This window comes from Achroia grisella, unplaced genomic scaffold (genome assembly GCF_030625045.1).
Source record: "Achroia grisella isolate CSIRO2021 unplaced genomic scaffold, CSIRO_AGI_Agris_v1 utg840, whole genome shotgun sequence".
Lineage (NCBI taxonomy): Eukaryota > Metazoa > Arthropoda > Insecta > Lepidoptera > Pyralidae > Achroia > Achroia grisella.
Genome location: NW_026713038.1, coordinates 2,250,001 through 2,276,174, shown reverse-complemented (window position 1 = coordinate 2,276,174; position 26,174 = coordinate 2,250,001). Strand labels below are relative to the sequence as shown.

Sequence of the window (26,174 nt, the reverse complement as noted above, 5' to 3'; positions counted from 1 at the left end):
CATCTTATACATAAAATTCAATGTCACAATGTTACTCATACTCCTCTGAAACGGCTTGACCGATTTTTATGATATTTTATTGCATACTGGCTAGGTCTTAGAATTGGCTACTATCTATTTTTCATACCCCTAAATGATAATGGTTGTCCATTCCTAACATTTTATTTTTAATTTTTTAGGACAAATATTTATTTTATTGTGTTTTACCCTTCTACCACCAACCTCTATTTTTTTAATAATTATTTTACTTCTACAATCTATATATCGATAATTAATTTCTATCGATAGAATGTAATTTTCTGGACATCCTTACTTTATGAAATCGTGCATTACCCTGCCGATTGTTTTCAATATATCGGTTCATTTCGATTAACACGAATAAAGGAATCGCTGTGTCTTTGACGGTGTACCACTTTGTATTCATCTGGTTGCTTCTGCTGAGGTGGCTAGTGCATTAGTGCCTCCTCATTATAATAATTATGATTACTTCAATTGTGTTGTAATATCTGTGGAAATAACCAGTATAAAAAGTAGACAAAGATATGTTTATATACACTTATCTCTATGATCGATAATCTATTACAGATTCAATAGTTTGCCGCAAACTACGCAATCGTATAAAATTTTAACTCACACACAAATCACTTATTTGTTTATTTGACTATATTTACCTACGATTTTTTTTTACTTTTTTTTTATTAATAAATAATATGTATTTATATGTTAAATTTTTAATTTACCCGTCTAGTTAGTTAGTAGTAGTACCGTTAGTTTCCGTCGCGTAGACTGCCGTAAAATTTATGTTTGAGTATATTTATATGCCAAGTTTTTTTCTAGTATTTATCACTCATACAAGTAATGCTCAGACTAATAATATATTGTGGCCGTAAAATATTATGTGAAATATTTACTCGTCATAGGGAAGTGCAATGATTTAATCTGCGCGCGTTGCGATTTTCCTTTTTCAACGGAATCCAGGATGTTTCGATGTTTGCATGAATCGTATAGGAAGAGATCACGCAATAAATATTAATATTTATTATCTATAATCACTTTTTTATTCAAATGCTAGAAAGTACGTTTCTATTTTATTGCCAGTATTAATGTTTCAAATGTGGAATTAATGTAAAATTAATTTATTATTCACTAGCGACTCGTCCCGGCTTCGCACGTGTGCATTACAAATCTTTGAATTTCTCGGCTTGTTCAGTACTATAACACGCATGTATTATACATTTAAACCTTCCTCTTGAATCCATCTATCTATTAAAGATAACTGCATTGAAATCCGTTGCATAATTTCTACGATATAAGGGAACAGACAGCGGCGGCTACTTTGTTTTATAGTAACTTACTATGTAAATATTTATGACTACGAATTACGATTATCAACCGTGACAAATATTTTTCATGTTACTGGAATAGCAAACAAGCTGTTGGTTCAACTGATGGTAAGCAATAACCGTCGCTTGTATAAATGAACAGTGGGCTAATTATGTAACTTCGTTCGCAACGATTTTCGTATGTAACGTAGTGAAAATGACGTCATCTGTCAATAATGCGATCATATTGACGCCATTTGACGCTGTGAACTGGCATTGCAACGTAAACGCAACTTTACATATCGATAAAAATTATTTCTATCGAATGTCGATTTAGTAACCTCGTTGCAACGTCACGTAATCGCTATTTTGCCGAAATGACAGCGTGGAATTGAAACGGTTTTTACATTATGAGAAACAATTTAGAAGGTGTTTCTTTTGGTTAAAATCCTTTAAAATATCAGCATTAGCAGCATTATTTATCTTGTTTTGGTAATTTTCAGTATTACATATATTTTTATTATATTAAATATTACGTAGAAAGTCGTGAAAAGGTTTTAAATTTATTAAAATGGGAAAATTGTCACGACTCACAACAAGACATCAGTGTTGCCAATTCGATATTTTATTTTCATCCCAAATCACATAGAATGTTGTTTTAACTAGAGTAAATGTTTAATATAAAATTAGGGTTGATTATGATATTAATATAATTAAAAAACTATTTCAATGAATACGGTGCTCTGTGAACGGAATACAACGTTTATGATGCTCTGTGATTTGTTTAAAGTAAATAAATTTATTTGTTTAAAGTTTTTACAATTATGAACAAATTTAAAAAGATGTGCCCATATCATTCTAAATTTATATGGATACCTACGTACTTACCTAGGTATCTATAGCAGAAAAGAAAATTTATTTTGTAGGTTAGATTAATATTATTAATGACTATAAATAGTTTGTATAAAATATGCTTTTATATTCAAAATTATTAACCTTATTTTTTCATTAGAATAGAATAGACTTTCTTTATTTTAGTTCATTAAATGTCTATTAATAAAATTAAAATAAAAGAACAAGTGAACGCTGCAGTATATTTTGTAATTTTTGAACGCAATAAAAATTGTTTCAAATCAACCAACTAGTGTATTAACCCAATAATTTAAAATGTATCCCTCTAAAGGTATAAGCTATCTAATGTACTGACTTTTTAAATTGTTCGGATTAACAATATTCCGCTGCAACTTCATAGTAGTGTTTTATCGATAGAAATGATTTATGTTGCGGTCATTCGACCTTACTTGATCGCATTTTTTAAATTGAAATGATTTTATATTGCATCACAACTTCAACAGAAACAATTTCATATCGTGTTACATAATTAGCCCACAGAACTACGGACCTCACATTACCTTGTCACACCCGTGATACCACTCACGCGTTGCCATTCCCGAGTAAACAGCACTACGAACATCACGTTATCATGTGACACCTGTGATACTCATACACTAACATTCCCAAGAACTAAAGTGTAAAGCCTCTTGCTATAATTTTAATTCAATAAAATATAATTGAAATAGTCTTTATTAAATTAAATGTAAATTTAAGTAATTTAGAAAGGTAATACATATTTTTAATCTACCGTTCGTCTATTCGTTCGGAATCCAGACTTCAGTTGAGAAATGAACAAGAATTGCTGCTCTTTTAAATAAAAATTGTTCAAGTTTACATAATTAATTCAGAATTGTGTGATTGTAAACTACCCAATAGCTAATGAATAGCATAAATTGATTAGAATCATAATATAGAGTAGTAAAATCTATTAATTGCAGTAAATAATTACCTTAATAATTATTTCATGGTATTGTACTTTTATATTTATTTCCCGCATACTTCGTCCGCGTGGAATAGTGACATTGACAAAAAAGCCAAAGGAAAACACTTTTGTCGTTCTAGTTTCAAAAATTACGAGTTTCCATACAAATATTTTTTTCTATAACTCTTTTATAAAGACTATATATTTATTTATATTTAATTAACACTAACAAATATTATTTAATTTAATCGAAATCTTAGTTTCAATAAATTAAGTCATTTTCCTTATCATTAATCTCATGGGTGCGCGTGTATTTTGCGAAACAAATAAATCGTCTATTGTCCATTGTTATTATTTCCCTTTTTAAATAGAAACCAGGATGTATCGATATATTTGCATGAATATTTATCATAGATACTGTCGGTTCAGTCGTAAACTGCATTTTAATGCATTTTTATCTGACATATTTGAGTTAGAGCACTCGATGTTTTATGACGTCCGTAAAATGTTTTTTTGTTACCTATACCTCACTTCATCCACATCGTAATATATTGCTGTTTTTTTCCAATGCAATTCATCACTAAAATAGGATATTATCACTTCTTTTATTGGAGTTAGACAAAATATATCTAACTATGATATATATATATATCCAAAATATGAGTCTGTCTAAGTGCAATTTAATATTGTGCATTCCTTTAATATAAAAAATATTGCCTCTAAAATCTGACAGATCTATGAATTACTTATTTAATTATTTAAGAGGGATTAGTACTCAAGAATAAATGTTAATTATATATATAGTTAGAAAATTCATATAAATCTATTCAGTACTTTGGTTTGTCTGATTGGCTTACCAATTAGGTCGCTGCTCTATTTAAACTATATTGATTGGACGGATAATTTTAGTTTAGCAAAGTAGCTCTGGTCGAGTGTCATTCTAGACTAGACTGGGGCGTTAAATATAGCATTTATTTAAAAAATTAAGTAAAGTGTAGCCAGCTTTATTTGAATATACATTTTCGATTTTGAGTATTATATGGTCACATGGACGTAATTTGCCCCAAACTTAAAATTAGGTTTCTTTTAGTAAAACTATAATACCTAGATATTAGAATTTTTAAAGCAGATTATTTTGATTTTTTTTTAAAAGTATATATATAATTGTTTTTATATAAAAAGAAGTTATTCTAATTGTACACAATAATAATAAAAATAAGTATGTTGTCTAGATTTATATTTTGAACCTTTTTTTTTAGGCAGACAATTTCACATGATATAATATGCACTTTAAAATATGTTTGGCTTGCCTAGTAGAACTAGTAAACATTTACACTAGATCTTGCATTTATAATTAAAATTATAGTACCTAATTATTTTTTAGAAAATTTTATGATGCATGAAGCAATATATGGTGAATGTAGTTCCACTAATATATTTCTTTTTCTATTTTCAAAGTGATATTGCTCACTGATACTGATACTTTTGTATAGGTATACAGAACAAAGATTTTATGGGACTTACACACAGATAAAAAAAAATTAAAATTCATTATGTATTTTCAGTAATTATTTGATATAAAAAATAAATTTTTGCATCTTTAAAATATTAATTGTTTTAAACGAGCCTGCATATAGCGCTGCAAAGGCAATTTGATCACTCGTGAAATAGTCTATTTGAAACTAAAATGAGATTGGCATATACTTATAATTCAGACGTTCCTAAAATTCTAATATAATAAAAAATATATTGATTCTGATTTGTTAATACGAAACACGTTTCAAGTACGGCTTGCTCCCAATGGATAAATAAATTACCCGATCAATTCCCACGATGTGTGTGATCGGAAACTCTACTAAGGGCATAATTTATTAATTTGTTTTCCGCTAACGAGCCTGCTAATGCGAACACCACCACTGCCTCTAAAGTGAGGGCATGTCTTATGCAATAGTCAGCCGATAATATATTTATTCTTGTGACTTTTAAAAGAAGGAGATTTTCTATTGGATGACTTTTTCTTTTGATTGTCAAATGACAAATTAATAAATGAAAGGGTTTCTTCTAGTGTTAGTACATATTAATTTGATCACCCATTATTAAAATAAAATTGAAATTATTAGTTAGAAGATTAAATGGACTTGTGGTTGTGATGGTTATCTATTTAATTTGGGATTTGATTGTCGATCAGATACCATACTGGATTGGTTACGGTAATTACAATTGATTCAATTACATGCGGATTTAAAAAGTTTTATTAGTAATTTTTAATGCTTGTTTACGCTTGCTTGCTTGCTTGACTTACTTAAATTTATATTTTAAAGTATTACGAGCATAATGAAACTTATTTACTTATTTTTTAATAAAAATTGAGTTTCAGACACAACCTATAAATAAACATTACTACTAAAATTCGTACCTAAGGTTGAAAATAAGATAATAAAAAAATAAATAAAAAATGTTGTTCATTAAGAGAGCACAATGTTTCATTCTTGTATTGTTTTTACATGATATTTCATAATTCACATATTTATAAGTAATGAATAACTCCATTGAGATTTTAACATCCATTCCATTACAATTCATTACAGATTCATAATTTCAATTACGAAATTTGAACAAAACTTTCTTTGAAGGGCGTAATATTAATGCTCCCTCATACGTAGGTGTTACGTAGAATACTATACAATATGCAATTTTCATACAACCTGTGGAGGGTTTCACAAAACCTGCGTACCTTTATAATTCAGGCTAGAATTGAGCATCACGTATATATAACCTGGACATCAATAATTCATTATAGTTGCAGAGCGTCAGACAAGCCTGCAATAACAATGGATCAATGTTTTGCTGGAGCTTTGAGGCGTAAGGCATTACATATGAGCGAGTAGACGAGGGCCATAAAGTAGCGGTTTTTCTTATAATATTTCAAATTTTAGGGTACTGAGATCTTAGTCCTCAGTTTTTTACATTAAATGTGAAAAATTGTATATAAGGGATTTTTATAAAGCTCCTGACAAATAAAGAAAAATTATATTTTTTCGAACTCAAACTCAAAACTAATTTTAACAACGTTTCGGCATCTTGTATCCGTCTTTTTTTGTATAACAATCCCTATAATCAAATTGAAAATTCAAATACATAAAAATTGTTATAATAGAGGAAATTTATTCCTTATACAATTGAGGCGAATACGTGAGCTTTGAGTGCAAATAAATATAATGAAAATGTTGTCCTTAAAAAATACCTACACAGTTTTTCTAACGTTTTATAAATGTAGACTATCACTATATTTTGAATTAATAGACTTTCTCTATGTGTAATAAAACATATTTTATATTGTAATCTCGGAATTATTATTGGGAATAATTTACTGCTTACGCTTGTGACTTGAACTGCGCTATATTGGGCTTAGCTTTTGCCTGATTGACGGCCATAGCGCCACCAGTGTAACTAGACCCAACATCCTTCCTATATGGATGATTTCTTCTAACATCAATCAGAAGTGGTATGCAACTTCACAGGTATTCTTAGAATGGTTGTTTGCTAAGCGAATTACATCTATTAAGAGTTTGAACTCTTGTTACTTAATGTTAATAGCACGCATTAGACATTTAAATATTTCGTGTAACTTATGCAATAGTATTCAAGTGATAGCTTAATAGCATAGTGACAACAACATTCTATAAGAAATTATATATAGTAAATGATTATTGATATCTACTAAACATGTGGTACTCAACATAATACCTTTTTTTAAAAAGAATAACAAGATAAGAAGTGAGGATTGCGATTTTAATTATATAAAACGTATATAATAAAATAGAAAACTAAAAATTACATATACACTTATTAAAAGTATTTCAGCAAGTTCTACAGCGTTTACCTTTTGATTTTTGATGAAGAACTAAACAAAGGATTTTTCCAAATTGAGAATATTGAAAGGTAAATCTTTTGAAAATCATTTCATCATCAAAATATTTTTTATATGAATCTGTGTATGCCTTTTTATTTTTAGCACTGCATATAAGCAAACAACTGTTTATATATTTTACATATACAAGGCGTGTTTTGTGTGAAACTGTGCAAATTTTACTTGTTTAGAACCATACAGGTTACACTAGGTACTCTATGGTAGTCGCCGTTATGCTCCCCAAATATATGTTTATTTTATTATAATCACAAAATATTCTCCCGTTAGTTAAGGGGGATCGTCACCCGTATTAAACAGGATACGCCTACCAATTTGCTATTGCCTGCAGTTTCAGTAAAAGGTGAAAGTTTAAAAGTTTGGTTGATAAATAGTGTGAGCTTTACTTTTATTTCCAATTTTTTGTAAATAAATGAATATCTCTATAGTTTGTAAGAGAAGATCAGTTTGGGATTTATCTTCTGCCCTACAGATATTATACTTAATATAGTTGAGTTAAGGACACATAATAAAATAAAAGATATTTTCAATGTTGATTTATTTTCAATTTGTATTTAAATATAACTTAAGTTTAAATATTACACTAAATTTATTTACAACCACTATCTGTAGTATTTATAAACGGTACATTTATGTACAAAGAAAAAAAAAACATTTAATAATCTATTCCTTTGGAACGCAATGCACATATATTTGGACGGAATCGTTCATTGCTTATTTATTTACTACAGACCTTAGTTAAACAGCTTACACGTGGCACTAAAATCAGGACCATTATCAGGATCAGTAAAGGTATGTATGATCTGCCTTAATATCCTTTCAGAGGAGATGTTCAGGAAACAAACCAGAGCGCTTTTCACCTTTGCTCCTAATTTCAGTGTCGTGTTTATCGCCTTTATTTACCGCCATATAACTTATATTAAAAATACTGTTACATTCGTCATCTTCCATTGAGCTTCATTGTTAGGAATATAGGAACAAACCTAAGCATAAATGCAACATCAATTTTGTATGTTATTTACAATATATGAAATTATAAATACTATTTTGAGCATAAACAGTTGATTTACAATCTGATATAAGAAAATAATCTTCTAATATCATATAGTATATTTAATAAATTCTTAGCTTTATATACATACTGTATGTCATTTTTAAATGTTTTTCGTCTTTGAAATACCATAGAGATTATCTACTATTGTTCTATGAAATAACATTCATTGTAGTATTATCATTTTTTCTGTACCAATTTATTTAATTCGTTTACATTTGTAACTCACGAATACATATCATAAATACTTACGATAAAGTACTTTAAACTTTTGACTCAACTTATTCTAATACATAATTATAGTACATATAATTTCAACAAACAATACATAACAAGAATAAAATACATAGCTTTGTAGATATCAAAGGAGGATGGTTGATAAAAACTAGGAAAGTTAGGTTTTCTGTAATTTTAAGAACATAATATTACGGCCGACCTTATTGGTTTAGCAGCTTAGCATATCGCTTTACTTCCAATGAGCATTTGTATCGGTTTAGGTGTTTTCTAGGTATATTATGTTAGAACAAAAATTGTATATAAGTATATCTATCTGTTGTTATCTGTATCTATCTTGCAACTAGATGGCGGTATGTGGATTGCCCAGGTTAATATTACTATTATTATAATTAATACATTATAAAATTTATTTTTAAAATTATAAGTGGATTGATTATTTAGAATAGACCCAGGGCATTATTACATCGTGGAAACTTTTTTACTTTTTTATGTACTTGGAATGGTAAACAAGCTTACGGCCCACCTGATGGTAAGTAAGTTACCTTATAGTGACCTGCAATATACTGAGTATGAAAATACCAGGAAAAAATAATTACATTATTTTTTAAATAATGTACTTGTTTAGTAAAGGACACTTTGGTGAAAGCTGACACATTTTTTTTATACCATATTTTAAGTGACCATAGCTCTCTCACTTGGTGGCATTGACATCATGTGACTGTATGTGAACCGTTGGCTGTACTCTGATAGTTTGAGGGTGGTGTCCGACCAGGGTGGGCTGGGGTTCCAACGGTCCATCCCGTCATCTTCTGCCGTCACAGTAGCAGGCACTAACCGCATGCGTTTCGGACTTGGATATTCTACAGCTAAAATGAAAGGCGTGGTCAATAAAACACATAAAAATAATAAAAAACAATTTTATATATTTAAACAAACAAAAGTTTTTATTTATTTATCGTCGCCAATTATGACAGCAGCTTCGTAATTCCTTTCAGGATAAAATATTTTGTTGTGAAGGGCTGCTTCATGACAGAGTAATTTTTGCATAAAATAAAACGAATCACGAATTAAACCAATATTAATATGGATTGCCATATTAATGCATAAATTATATAAATAAAAACAATTTAAAATAATTTTGTTAAAAAAACTACTTTCCCTTACCATCTATTGTCCCACTCGAACACGGACCTTGCATGTATGCAACCCTTGGGTACTGTTCATAGTATTCCCTCTTGCCATGGTGTGGGTACATATACATATTGCTGTTCACCACTATATCTGACGGGGCGTCGTAATGATGCGGAGATCTGTTGACAAGTCAAAATAATTATTATTATCAAGTTCATGATATAATTTATTATTAAATAACCTTTTTTATTAAAGGTTTTGGGCTATTATCAGGTGCTAAGACACGTAGCAGTGCGACCTGAATAAATCGACCTGATATTATGCTCGCCATTTTATAAAGATCGCTAACTAGACCCGTCAGCGATAAGAATTGACTGATATTCTTAGGAGCCATTGTTTGTAACTCCTTAGGATTGACCGTATATACTTTCCAAATGAGATATTTCGTTTATGTTTGATGGCAGGGATATTGTTAAAAAAATATGACGTACAATGAATAAATAATTTTTTATTTGATTTGGGCTTTGTTACGTCTATGACTTACGAAATCCTATTCTATGACTCAGGTTAGCAATTTTAACCCAATATTGAGAACAATTGCAATCATCTTAGTAATAATTTCGTTTAGATATGGATTACGGCCTCGGTGGTCTAGCGGTCTAGCACACCGTTTTACGACCTATGGTCGCGGGTTCGATTCCTTGCACGGCACAAACATTTGTATTCATGAGTATGATTGTTTGTATCGGTCTGGGTGTTTTCTATGTATATTATTTATATAATACTTTTTCTGATATATTTTTAAAAATAAAAATGTAGTTATAGTGTAGAAATTTTTGAATATGTATGATGAGGAAATGTTGTATTTGCTATTTATGTCTTTCCTATCCTAATTATATATGTCCATCAATTATCAAGGACTAATTCTAAATAGGTATAACTGTGTCAAAACATACTGAGCCACATCAAAAAGCTATCATACAGAGACGCTTCACTTTTGAAATCTCCACGTATTTGGTTTACAACAACCCCACGACATTTATAATCGTTTATAAACACGGGCATTCAAAAATAAACTTTAAAGCGAAGACATAAATGTCACGATGATATTTTGAATGATATTAATAATTTTGTAGCAGAGCGTTCACAATAAATATGGTAATGAGAGGTGTCAAATTACGCGGATGGACGGACAGGCGGACAGGGCGATGATTTTCTTATTTATATTGCTTACTTGTGACATGACGGGTACAAATTATGTGAGGTGACCTTGGTGCATGTTTGTTTTTTAACTGCCAGACTTTATAGTTGGTTGGATATTGTACAATCAATAATAAAATAAGGAAACTTTTGTTTTCTAAACAAATGTATAAGTATAAAGATGATAAGACTAAAGCTTTAATTGTAATAGATAAATTCAAAAATCATTAAATTATTAACGATTGAAGTCCTAGTCCCCGTTATTTCGATTTTTATAGGCCATTTAGGACCTCCCGCTATATAATAATATAATATATTTATATAAATGGAATGACAAACAAGTCAACAGGCCATCCAAACCGTCGTCTATATGACCAGCAACTAAAGATATTCCGTTATAGTCCAAGTTCCGTTATAGTTACAGTTTTTGATCACCCAATCGTTGGCATTCCAGAGGAATTGTCCTGACTCTTATCCTGAATATCTCTGCTTAATCTGCACCCTATTGCTATGACTGAGATTCTACATAGTTTTAGTCGCCTATTTCCGCCGCTTGCTTTGTAACCTGTGCTTAAGTTGTAGGGATAAGTAACTGACTCACACCACATATAAATAAAACTGAGGACTGACCGACATCGACTACTTTTTACAGTCAACCTTGGAAAATTTCATTAAGCCATTCATTCGTTTAGTCGAGAAATTATTATTACTATAACTACTAACAAAGTTGATTAAATATATAAGACTATAACGGTAGGTTATTAAAAAAAATTAGCTTAGCTTACCTTTCTTCACTAATTGTGGATTGCGGTGAATGCGTAGAATAGTCCACAGGACCTCTGTCCTGGTATACACGTTCACATCCAGTGAATTCCTCTACACCCTTATGTTGCACATATGATGATACATGGTACCCTGTATATTCCACCTCCTGGTTTTCTATATACTGATACGTTTCCTGATAGGGCTCCTGGTAGCATTGTTCTCGCCTGAAGAACTTCTGGCATCTGGGATCTATCATGTTGCATGGCTGATTTTGGTAACCGTAGTATTGGTACAACCAGGAATTAGCTAACATTATTGATGCCTCTTCTTCACTGTTGATAAATAAAAATATATTATTAACTAGTTTGAAGGTATCAAGGGTCTGCGTGTGCACTTCGAAGACTCCGAAAGATTTCATTGGTTGTTTCGAATTAATAATAAATTCAATATTTTGTGACGTTTGATTGTAATATTAAATTGTTTGATAATATAATAAAAGAAGTCATACATTAATAAATATAATAAAATAAAAGAAGGAAATTGGATAGGTATTACCCAGATCTATTATTTTTCTTATATGATGGATTGATGTACCTACATATATGAAGAAATATGAAAGTATTTATAAAACAATTGCTGCTAATTGCTATAACTTTAAATCGGCTTTACTAAATTGAATATTTTATACTTTTCATTTACTCAATGCAGAGATGGATTAAGAACAAACTCACTGGTGTGTTAAATACATTAAATGATCCGGTAAACTAAACTGATTTAAATTTTACATAGATAAAGGAAAACTTTATTATTAAATTTAATATCTTACTATAGATAAAAATTACCTTAATATCTGATTTGTAGCGACGATAAACTGTCTCGGTGAATCAGCTGCGTCCTTTACTTGTAACACGATATGGACCCAAAGGAATTGGCCGGAACGTTGTTGTAATTTCGCTAGCAGTATGCAACACTTGTCCTGTTCAGATTGTGTTACTGTAACAGAGAATAGTGAAGTTACAGGATAAGAGCATGAGCTCTGGACTACACGCAGGACTGGTATAGCAAGTGTCTCATGATAATATGATGTCGGTAGTGCTGTTCACGTATTAAGCGACGGTAATCGCTTGGCACCTCTCTTACGATTTCTCATATAATCAAAGAAATAGGTTCGATCACCACATAATGAAAATAAAATGATTATGACTTTACTATGTATATTTTTATGTATATATTAACATATAAGTATGTATCAGTACTAAGCTTCCATATTTAATGGCACCGCTGAAAATTAGCGCAGTAGTAAAGCTGAAATATGCTACAATATTACTTACAGAGTTTTGTTACTTTTAGTTGGTATCACAGTTTATAGTTAAATGACTATATATCTATTTAATTACTCGTTATATGATTTGAAATACAGTTATTTTATTACCTATAATAAAACATACGAATATAAATAATGCCCTTGAAGATTAACAACTAATAAAGATACAAATATAAGCACAAATAACTAAGTTATAAAATTAAATAAAGAATATATTTAATTTTATAAGTTAGTTATTTGTATTAAAAATAACTTTTGTATCTGGGATGGGACTGATATTAAATTATTATAATAAAAGTCCCTAAATAAATTTAACTTTAAAAAAAATATTTTTGTATCTGTAAAATTTCAATCCTAAACTCTGGAGATATGCAAATTACTGTTGTGCATATAAAAAGATTGTTTTGTATTTATGTTTGTTGTACTTCTATTCTATACTTACTTAGTCTATGTTTGCTCTGTGCATCTCGTAAACTTTCCCAATGTAGTAATTGGTACCACGACACATCGCACAATTCCTGCTTTTTCCATCCTAAGTACCATTCACCACTGAAATAAATAAATAGAATATAAATAATATAATCATATAAATTTAAAATAAATATAATATAATGGTTCGCTGTCTGTGCATGAAATGTATACGAGAAAAACTATTAATAGGGTTACTATATAAGCGTAAAGTACCCAAAACGGTGTTTATGTTATCCTTAGAAACGATTTATCCGATTTTGCTCTTGTATTGCGTTTAGTTTCACTTAAGTTATTCCAATCGGTTTAAAAACAATTATACATATATATATATATACGAGTACATGCTTGTGAGTAGCTGGCTTAGCTAGTTCAAAATGTGATGTAGGTACCTATATGGTGTAAAAAATAAGAAACGTTCATCATCACAAACTATTACGTTTACAATTCTAGTAGAATGGAAAATGAAAGGTCAGCTAAAAAACATCGAGTCTATCTTACTTTATACATTAGGTAACAGATGATTTAATTTCTTATATTGCAATTAATCTCTGTAAGCACAAAATGTATAGTGGCTTCCTTACTATGTAAAACGTTTTAAAAATCATAATTGAATCATCAGCTCGTATCTCATTCGTCTTACTATCATTTACAAACTTAATTAAAACTTAAGTAGGGACTGCTATTCAGTAAATTGAATACTCTCACCGGGCGAGTAAAGAAATTATGAATTAATTGAAACGTGATTTATGTATTGATTACATTAAATTTAGGTAACTTATTAATTACTTTATTATTAGACGAGCAGTTATAAATAATTAAGAAAAGGAAAGCGTTATAGTCCGCTTCGAATTATCAAAAATGCTTTTAGCAGAAATCTAATATATGCATACTTGTATTTTGTACGAAATACAATTTCATACAAAATATGTATGAAATAATAAGTTACTCTCATGTCTCTTATAGGTGGTTAAGAGAAGTGACAAATTATTTGATCGATAAAATGAATCTAATAGTGCGCGTATGAAAAAGACCTAGACGCCAGACATTGCTTTCTCGTTCCATCTCATTAGCGCGGTGACCTATTTGCTATACATAGATTCAGTTGCCACTTGCTCTGATCGATCCCTGCTCTATTTTAAATACTACTGTCTACGACCAGGTTTGGAAGCATAGAGTTGCCTTCCGAATAAAGCCTGTCTGGTAGGCCTTCAACCATTCCATAAATCCTTTCGCTGATATATTCACGCAGTGTAGCTGAAACACCCTACAGCAGTAGAATTATATAAAACAAATCGTTGTATAGGACATATAAATTTTGGAGGATAAGAATTTTACTTCTCCGAAATAGAATATAAGTCAGCGTCGATGTGCTGTAACTACATTCTATGACATGGAAGCTGGTGATGATTGGTGGTTCTTGGCACGCTTTACCATGAAGTAGAGTCTTTTTTCACGTGTATAGATCGACAGTGCTGTGCTGTTTACTTATTTGGCGTCAACGTGCAGTATAAATATGGCTATATAGCATTCACGGTGGTGAACACTTTAGTGGCACTAGTCTTAGGACTTTGTACCATAACGTACAGTCTTCCTTCTTCCAAACGACTGCGGTGTGTGGTACTTACTTGGCGTCGATGTGCAGTATCTTCATGTCCATGGCGTGCACGGTGGTGAAGACATTGGTGGCGCCGTGCACGACGCACTCGCGTGTCTCCGGCATCGCCAGCGGCGTGCACACCGCCAAGAACACGGGCTCGTTGCGGCTGCATAGCGGCAGGTACGATACGTAATGACCTCTTACAAGAACTACCTACGATCAAAACAGAATTCTATTAATATATAATTATGTACAGAAATTGAATATCAAAATATGTTTATTCATGTTGCTCTAATTACAGGCGCGTATGATAAGTAAAATTTATCGTCAATTCTGAAAGCAGTACGAAACTTTTAGGACGTATGCATGGTATATTGTTATACGTATACTGTTGCAACCCGCCTACGCTAACTGTATACGCTGACGGTGCATCATTAGTGGATGATAGAATTAGCATGGAGTTAGGTCAATTAGCACATCCTTACGAATTCAATGAGAATTTAAAACGTTCCCTATACTAGCAACTCCTCCACCGGTCTGGACAGTGCCCGCAGTCAAAGGATAATTGACATATATATAGGTAGTAAAAACTTACTTTTTGGTCTCCAAATCTCATTTGTCTTCTAGCGTTTCTTGAAACGTTCATTCTACAGAAAAAATGTCTATTCTTTGGTACTATATCAGTCTCTGCATTATCTCCCCTATTCAATTCCATTTGGACCGTCTGGTGATCTTGTCTATCTATTATATCATATACACTGTCGCCGTGAATCAGTAGATCCTCCTGAAATATTTCAATATGTTAATGACTGTATTACCAAAGGAGGATATCAGAGAGATTATAGGTTGCATTATATACATAACAACAACTGATTTTTTACATCGAGTAAATCAAAGTACAAAAATCAACCATAGTTAAGATTAAAACAATAAATTTAGGTTACGCCATATTTATCTGCAATGCTAAAAACAATAAAAAAAATTAAAGTATTTTTTTACACTAGTTTAATATCAAATCAGTGGTTTTGTTCGCCTCTCTGAATTAAATAAAATATAGTGTATATAAAATATCTAATAAAATCCAGTACAAACCATCGAATGTCCTAAATACTCGGCTGCATTTTCCGATATATACAACAGTTTCCCATTCTGTGTCATCATCATCATAAACCCATTCATCGCCTGTAAGGACATTGTAAACATTAGCACATAACAATAGTTTTACAACTAAAACACTCGTAAAACTTGAAAAATACCTTTGAAAATCCAATATTAGGTGTGGGAGTCGCTTGCTCTTGATACTGATAACTGAATTCGTGACTTTTGAACACTAAAACAGAAAGAAAGACGGAATTATGGGTGAAACAAAGATAAGATAGCGAACTAAATGTATTTTAAACGTCTTAATATGATTTCGTGACTGAAGGTGAGTCAACAAAAAGTTTGGGAGACGAAAGGACGAGATGTAGGATAAGGGGACACGTGATGAGCTTAGAAAGATTGGGAGCATGGGAAACTATTGAAGGAAAATTTTCATGCACGTTAAATGGAGCGTAGGGTTATATCTACATGTTGCGGATTTTAATTATAAGGTCCCGCACCTTACCTAACATACATTTTATAATTTAAAGAATAGAATTATAAATAAATAAAAGGAAAAACTGTTTTAACGCCGACGATCAAATATCGTAATATCGTTTTTCTGACATGATATCTTTTATTAAATCGTGATAATTCTAAGCTGAAGGCGTTCAAAAGTTATGAAATTCATGCAGTAAAATACAATTCGATTTCGATTATTCTAAAAAACATTCATTACAAAGGCAAAATTCTGTAATCTTTCTCTTTTTTATTATACATAGTTTGGCGTTTGTAGAGCAATATATTTTGAATAGATTATAAAAAGGTTTTCAGATCTGTGACTGTCTTTGTCAACATTGAAGTAATTTTTTTGGCAAATTACTATGTACTACAGTTTTTCGATGTATTTGTTATTTTATTACTTTTATATATATTTCATCAAATTTTATATAAATCCATAAAACGATTTGATTGAATAAGAAATAATCAAACCTGATTATAGCTTTTACATTTTAGTAGGACATTATTAGAAAGTAAGACCTCTTACTATTACTAAGAGCATTAGTTCAGAAACCTATTTGATTACAGTTATTTGTACTAATATGTAAACACTGAAGTACTTTTTCAAAATGACATTATAGCAATTTGTAAACAACTTAACAGAGTGTTATTGTGAGTATAAATTATTGCATGCATCTAGCGATTGTACCATCGACCAAGACTAATATTTTAGTTGTAGTTTACTATGTAGTAATTTGAGAAGATTATTTTTTTAGATAGCAAAATCAAGTGTATCGGAATACTTGTGTGAGCCTGGATGTAACAACTTTTATATTTCTTTGCAATGCCTACATGAGAACACAGAAATAGGTAAGACAGAAGTGTAGATTAGACCGTGAAATTACGGGATAAGAGGTATGATATTTGATATCACGACTGTGACGATAATGGTGATGTTCATTGTGCTGGTCATGTTCAGGTGGCGGTAACCATCTTACCATCAGATGGACCGCCAGCTTCTATGCTATTGCATTGCTATATATGCTACGCAATTTAAAAAATATCAATTTGACCACCTAATACAAAACAAATAATGAGCATTCCACAGATTTCTCTTGGGAAGTAATTTCAATCAGGCGAAATTATTATTGTTTTTTATTTCTTGTTCATATATACCCTATTTTTTACTTTTACTCGATTAATTACATTAAATTATATTATGATTCCACATAACACATCGTAAAGTCAGTCGCCATATTTATTGTTATTTTTTTTCTTGTATCCTCGATTGGGTTACACGCTGAATATTAGTGTTTTGTTCTCTGAACAATCTTACACACTGAGCTTACGACCTTTTTGTATTGCTTATGTCGAACTATGTTGACATTTATAGAAGAGTAAGTAGTAATTATAAGTATAATATAATGAGTATAACTGTTTGTGATTGGTAATATCAAATAAACAATAATAAATTTTAAAAAAGAGTATGCACATAGAGGATTTTGCAAAAAATCTAGCTCTGGGTAGATTCATGTTGTCCATATTGGATTGGTTTTATTTACCTTGTTGGAAGTAGTTCATCTTTCTAACGTAAACGCAGACAAGAGCCATGAGCTGCAGCTGCGAGAGCCTCTGCCTGGTAGAAGGCGGCAGGGGCAAAAGATCTCGAAGGTTCGAGATCTCTGCGTTGATGAGATCGCGGCGCATTTTGCTGGCTCCCTTTGTTGATTTTGTTGGTTCAAACCTGAAGGAAACATTTTGAGTTTAGTGGAAAATTTGTAATGCATAGTTTACGAACGAGTATAATGAAATTAAACTAAGTAATGGAAATGTGTAAAAATATTCGGAACCATATAAGTCTATGTGACACCTATATTTTAGGTTGCCGTGAAAGAAAGTACTATGACTATGTACTATGACAAAATACTGTAATTACAGCATATGATTGTGTTTGATAGAACAACATACTACAATTCACATTATTTTGAGTACATAAGGTAGGTTTTATTTTTATTTATTCATTTAGAGACAAACGTATATGTGACGTCACGTTTGACCGCGCGCTACTCGGTACTCCACACATAGATACAAGAAATTAATGGAATTAAATGGAAATGCAATTGATATACTACGCGCTTTTTTATTCTTCTATATTTATTTTCATATCGCTTAAACTATAAAAAAGTGGTTACACAGGTATATGGTAAGGAACCTTCATATATAATTGTATATTCATTAACTAAAACGAATACATAATTTTGGTCAGTTTTACATAATACTAGGTTATAAAAAATCTAACATATTTCTGATTAGATTTTGTTTTCTCTTACATATACTGTTAAAGGTAATTTGGTTTTATTAATATTGTTATACAATTTCTATTACTACATTACATGTTATTTATTTCATATGAATACAATCTTATATAAGCAACAATTAAATAATATTTATTAAGGCATATTTAAATATTATTCATCTTAATTGGTTCTGAATAAGGATATAATATCTGGAGATATGTGAACAGTTTTCTAGGATTTGTAGACAATGCGCGGATATTGTGTTCCGGACAGGTGGGCAGGTGCGCGGGCGCAACTTTTGTGACAAGCTAAGAATTAACATAAGACGCGGATCCGCCATTAGAATAGTTGTAAATCCGCCGGCGGCCGGATGCATTGATTTGTTTTTTATATATTAAAACAATTGAATAAAATATTTTTTATACCTTTGAATAAAAATAATAACAATATATCCTAACGACTTCGATCACAGATGAGTCGTGGTGAATACCACTTGATAAGTCCAGATTTCGTTATAAGCATTTAAATCCAACAATTCAGGACGAGTCAACCGCCTCTCTAAATTTAGTGTAGTTTGTTTATGATGTTACATATTACAGGAGAGGTAGTGCATTAAATTTTGATAAAAAGTTTTTTTGAACGGACAGATTCGATTTCATGATCTGTGTTAAATTACTATATTATCGAATTATTATTTCGGTTTTGCGTTGTAGTAGGATGCAAGGGAAAGCTTTCATTTTATCATTTTTTAATATGCTATTTCTTACTCCTTCATCTCTTTAATACTCATTTAATATACCCTAGTGTTAATTTTAATTAAATTTTAGTAAATAAATTAAAACTAGGGTATATTAAATGTTGTTTAAAAAAATAAACTTTTCTAATATTTATAATATGTATATATAATATTTAAAATACTAATGTGAAAATTTTTATATAGCATTAATCGTGCCTAATGCTTTTTTTAATATATATGGAACAGAAATGTTGCATTGTAAGGAGCAAGAAGTATTCTTATGGGTACTCTATTAAAAATCTTCCAAAGCGAAATGCTGAGCATATCTATTGTAGTATTTAAGACACTTTCTTAATAATTTATGACGTGATAATTTGTGACAAAAATTTACGAATACTAACTAATATTATAAATTCGAAAGCATGTTGTTTATTTGTCACGCTTTACAATCTATTATAGTTATCTTTAAACTTACATGTATAATAAACATTACTTATATATAACTCAGTCTTAAGTAACACGACGACGTAAATGGCTCTAATTTAACATAAAATTATTCGAATTCATTAATTGTCATACGGACGAAGATATTATATTGTTCAATATAAATAAAAAAATTTGAAAATTTAAAAAAAATATAGTAACCAAATTGTCTGTTCCATGTGAGAAATACTAATCATAGTATGTGAAATCCTCACTTACAAATCACATTTACGCATTAAATTATCTTTCATTAAAATTGTTTAAAAAGAAAATTTACAAATAGTGCAAACAATACCTCTGTTTACACTATCTGTAATTTTCTTTTAAATAATAAACAATGCAACAAATTGGTGTGAACGATCTTAAGTGCCGCCAGGCAGATCAGGTGGCGCGGATCCAAATATACCCCTACAGCACGTGCGACTCATAATAACATCCACATAAAAATATCCGAAATTCGAAAATTAATTCATCATTAACAGGTACACCGAGGAAGTAGCTTTCCGTTTGATGTTTAACATGCGCCCGCGCACCCGACGATCGTCCGCGCGGCGCTTTCATCTCCCCTGGGAGTCTTTTGTGCTTTTATTTTTATTTGTCTCAGTGATTAGTTGTTTTTTGGTCGTTAAGTATTATTGTGGGAACGATGATTGGTGCCCTGTCGCTTCGTTATTAATTTGATTGAACTCTCAATGATTTGTTGTTTGGTTGTTGAGATTTGAATTGATATATATGTTTGTATGATAATTTTCTTTCCAAAATGTATTATCAAAATTTGATTATCAATAAGAATGTCTCTTGTATCTATTTTATAAATATAATTAAGTATATTTACTACTACCTCTTTAATGTATGAGTAATAAATAAATAACTTTCATGAAATTTTTAGTTCTGTTATTACAAAACTTATTCAATGTAAAATGGTTATAAGGATGTACTTATTACATATATGTGTTATATAATAATGTAATTTGCCAGATATTAAATAATTGCATATGTTAAATAAAAGAATTTTATGATTTTGATACTATAACATTATTTATCGAGTATACTTATATAATACTGATTTAGAATATTTTCTGATCTGTTACAAATAATATACTTACAAAGTATATTTGTGAAACAAATAAGTAAACTTACGTCTTATTTATACATACGTCTTATCTCGTCTTATTTATATTTATACATATAATATAATATATATTTATTAATTGAAACGTATTGGTCAGAAATATATACATTTATTCTATTATGTAATCGTTAAAAAATTGTGTTACCTATATAAAATGAGATATTCCAATTTATGTACATATGTGTATCTATGATGTAGAATAAATATGTGCAAGTAATATATTTGCGAATGAATTACAGATGTTATTTTCAGCAACTGAATATTTAATCTAGTCATAATCGGGTACAAAGTGTCTTGACATAACACACGTATAAAATGTACTTATCACAGTACGTAATGGTTACGTTATTAATGTACTAAAAATAACCGTACTCAGTTTGATTTCCCGTCCAATTGAAACAGGGAAAGAAATGACAAAGGCCTGAGCAGAGCTTCGAATCCCTAATGATACCCTTAGACTAAAGTCGTATCCGTCAGGCAGAAGCTGGCATTCAGCCGCTCCATAAGTTCTTCTGAGAGTTTGGAGTCTTGTTCCCTATTGTTCGGTCAAGCTATAAAGCTCAGGTACGGGCAACAGCAGTAGAATAGTCAAAATAAAGTACAAAAAATATTGTATGTACCGATTTCTAATATATCTAATGCACAGTTAGCTGGTAATGTAAACTTGATTACCACTCAACTATAAATTAGATAAAAAATAGATTATGTACCCTTCTTCTCTGTTTAAGCAGACCGCCTGCTATAAGCTGGAACGCAGAGTAGTATGGATGAAAATGTGATATGTGTCTCAAATGATTATGCACACGAAAACTAAGTTGCAAAATTGTAATAATTTAGGATTAAAATTTGTATGTACCGGTTTATACTAAAATGTTTTATAGCTTACATAAGATCTTAACTTTACTCTATCGATACGAAACCTATTTTTTAATATCAAATATATTAGAATCGTACTATATCAAGATTATATTAAATTCTTCAATATAATTTAATACTACAAAATATCTTGATTTCAGTGGTAATGTAATATTCCTATCAATAAAAAGAGGAAGCAGAATATAATATTTCATAAATAAGCAACGATCTATTTCGATTACTGTCAATCTTAGGAGATTGCAACATGCTTTCAGGCCATCAAGGAAATGTCAATGGTTATCAATGGTTGGTGGTATTTTTTTAAAAATCGAATCGAGAATGTATCGATAAGCGATACGATAGATAATCGTTTACGCGTTCGCTTTCGAGCACAAAAACGCATTCCATACATACGGGCCGTGAAGTGATTTCACGCCACATTCTAGTGCTGAACCGTTTAAATTCCTCTCGAATGCATTAGTGGCGTATCTAGATGTTATATGAATGACAGTCGCTGAGATACTGCTCAAATGTAACATTCAGAAACAGTATGGCAGATTTGAATATTTTTTATGTTTGTTTTTGACTATACCTAATACAGAAGAGATTCTGAAAGATCTGGAACAACATATAACTTGTCATATGTATACAAGTCAGTCATTTTTGTATTATTTCGTAAGATAGCGTATAATTTATCTGATTACGAAATCTTACTTTATACTTTCTTAGAACAAATGTCCCCTTAAAAATTCTACAATAATTTCTGCATTCGCCATTTTTTAATCTGCTGAAACTATAAAAAAACTGCTACATCTTACTTGAAAGTCTACTTACGCTTATATTTTATGTGTTATTATTTTGTAAACTATCGTTTTAAAATTTTGTATTTATTATTACTATTTGTTTTTTTTCATATTACAACAAATTATAGTTTTGAGCCATAAGCATCCACCGAATTTGTGTGACATTTTTGATGTCGATATTGTTAAGTACGCGACGTAGTCATTACAAGAGATTTTTTTTCAACTTGCAATGTGATCAACGTTTTAGTTTGCACTTTACCACCAAAAATTCAGAAAATTCATAGCTGTATTCTACCTCCTAAAACAAACCTTAAAGTCTTTAAAAAGTAAGCGTTTATCTTAAGACCTGATTGGTCGGTCAGATAGATGTAGCGGTACAGAGGATTCTGTATAGTATTTTTCTAGTAAAGTAAATATTAGAACTTACAAACAACATTACTATGTCACCAAATATGACGTATAGTTGAAAACAAATCTATTTCCATACAAGGTTACGTTTGATACTGATATTACTTAACAATTGAACGTACCGGAACAGATATCATTGCATGCCGATGTAGACGTATTATCAATATGTGCTCTATTATAGTGGAGTACGGTTTAAAATCCTACAAAAATTCTATGTGTGTAGTAAAATTCATTTGTAAGTTTGTAAACGCGACGTAGATACCTTATTTAGCACTTCAGTAACAATGAAACTTGATTTCAGTGGCTGCCGCTAACAGATTTACGTGTTCGACTAATTAAATAATTCGTTTACAGTGTATATTGAGCCTTACGTCTGTAGTACATAAGTGTTTATTTATTATATTTGTATCTGCTAAATGACAATGATAATTATTTATTCATGTTACACAACACAGTATTCAGTTTTTGATTGTTTCAGTAGTTGGTGTTGCGACTCTACATTGGTGCTGCTTGTGGGGACTGGGGAATTAGACTATTTGCTTTTGCAATTTTGCTGGTGGTTACTCTGTTCTCCCAAATTTGATTTTAAGAATGAATCTGTATTATTGTAAACATGTACAACATTTATTTGAAATAATATGAGCTGAATTTCTTGTCATTTCTTCTCATCTCGATATCATTCCGAACTGATGGTAGACTTGATATATCATAAGAGTTTGTAATAGACCTACATATCTAAAGATATTTTGAATTTGAATGAATTTGAATTTGAACATTTTAGTAAATTTGTGATAAAAACATTAATACCAACTGACACTAAGACAAAATTTTAAAGTAATTTTAAAAAATATTTATTTTATAGTAGTGAATGAAACTATTTACGATATAAGAAAATCAATGTAATATAACATGAATTTATGAAGCGGAAAGAAATATAAGGCTTTTTTGGAATAAAGAACAAAAATAATATCAACGATTAAAATTACATGTGACTGTGCAATTTTTGTGTTACGTGTGACATACATATTTAAAATAAAAGTATTAAAGATCTTTAATACTTTTATTCTAAATAAATATGTATGTCCAATTTTTATTTATATTTAAATTTAATTCCAATAAATTAATTTGGAGAAAGCTTCATAAAAATGTGATGTTGTTGATTTCAGAATTATATATTTATAACAAATAATATGTTTTTCCTTTAAGATTCAATAAAACACATTATTAATGAATATTAAACGAAATGGAATAATTTCCTCCGTTAGTCCTTGTATGTAACATGTATTTATCTACATGTCCTGGGATATACATATCACCTAAGTTGAATAGATCACCTATTCTAAATTCTATACAGTAGAGCCTGGTGGTGAACAAAATTTAATTTTACAAATTTTAAGAAATTTTCTTTTTGGAAACTATATTTCGTATATTTGTCATGAAAGTTTAGGATACCCTATAATTTTATTTTTTTTGTTTATTGATGAATTTATTAACAATTTATTTATTTCTTTACATACAATATATTCAATTGTATAAAAACTACGTGTTTGTCAAATAACAAATGAATAATATATTTTACAAATAAAATTATAACACTTATCCGATAATTAATTAAATTATCTTTATTTATTGTTGTAGCTACATAAATAAATAAATCCGATTTATAAATTAAACTGTCCAATATATAATTGCAACAATTACTTATATTCTAGAGAACCCTGTTACAAATATTCCTATTGGAATATTATTTCAATTTTTTTTTATATTGCACTATATAATGACTATATTATAGTCAGTTTAGATGATTTTTGGGAAAATGTTTAAGTTTAATAAATTGTACCTACCGGCCTACTTAGGTATGGGTATATGTATTTGAAATAAAATCTTGTACACTTGGTTCTTATATTCTGATACTAAGTTAAGGATTCCGCGACAAAATAAATTTGTAAAATAAGTATGGTAGGTATTAAAGTAGGTACCATAATATTTAAACAATGTCATGATAATTTAAAAATTCTTATTATGTAATCAGATGTAATGTGTCATTGATTTTAGATTACAGATATTTAAAAACTAATTAGCTACGTCAAAAAATAAAATTTAATATAATACACTAATTAAAAAAAAATAACTCACCTTAAAAACATTTTTATTCGATTAATTTCCTCAGTTAAACAAAAAAACTTCACAAACACAAATTAATCCATTATAACGTTAATATAAGAAGTCCTAATTAAGATATAAAAACACGACCACGCAGTTCGACGTATGAAGTCCTAATGATTGGTCAATAATAAAAACAACCCTTTTCACAGAACATCACAAATATAATGTAATACTGCGACCATAAAAATAACCATAAACCGCACGTGCCGGACATAATTCAACATCTACTGCACCTCACACCGAGTTTATCTACTCTCATCGACATTAAAAAAAAACTGTTTTAAAAACCTAATGACAACGCGTCAATTTATGCGTAAGCTTTTTATTAGAATGAGATTAAGGCACGATCCTGAAGCTCCGATACTTCCGTGCGCGAGCGCATCGGGACAACGACTATAAAAAGCCTACACTAAACCTCTCTTTCTTGTAAGCCTTATTTTCTTTTTTGTTGGAAAACATGCGCCTGCGCCTCTAACGAGTCCCTTAGTTCGGTGGGGACAGTACCAATTTCAAATATGCTCTCGAATTTTGATTAGTCATTTCAGGAAAGTGGATATCACTTTAGACAAAATAAAAATACATAATTTTTATACAGCTTTATCGATTGTATTGAGTACTGGCGGGAGCGAGACAGCTAGATGTTTCATTGGCACGTTTTTCCTTGAGTCTATCTTGTTGGTTTGTGGGAATGAAACGGTATGAGTGGTTTGTTACTCTCGTTGCTACAGATTAATGAGTTCGAAAGAGATGTAGGTAATGACTAAGTAATTATAGCGGGTGCGTAAACGAGACGAAAGTATAATGACTGGACGCATTGGCAGTTATTGATATTGGTGCAATAAGTTGAGTACAACGATTTGCGGTATTGGTG

At 30.3% G+C, this 26,174-nt stretch overlaps 1 protein-coding gene across 1 annotated transcript; it reads right to left on the bottom strand.

Moving 5' to 3' along the window:
- Nucleotides 1-7,670: 7,670 nt before the first annotated feature.
- Nucleotides 7,671-18,187, bottom strand: LOC131852127 (PAS domain-containing protein cky-1-like; the record flags this gene model as incomplete). Its single annotated transcript, XM_059202764.1, has 10 exons — nt 7,671-9,220; nt 9,519-9,664; nt 11,471-11,782; nt 12,293-12,443; nt 13,217-13,323; nt 14,871-15,055; nt 15,438-15,626; nt 15,935-16,024; nt 16,099-16,172; nt 17,986-18,187. Coding segments are annotated over 10 exons (1,650 nt in total), but the record flags the coding sequence as incomplete, so codon positions are not given.
- Nucleotides 18,188-26,174: the final 7,987 nt, after the last annotated feature.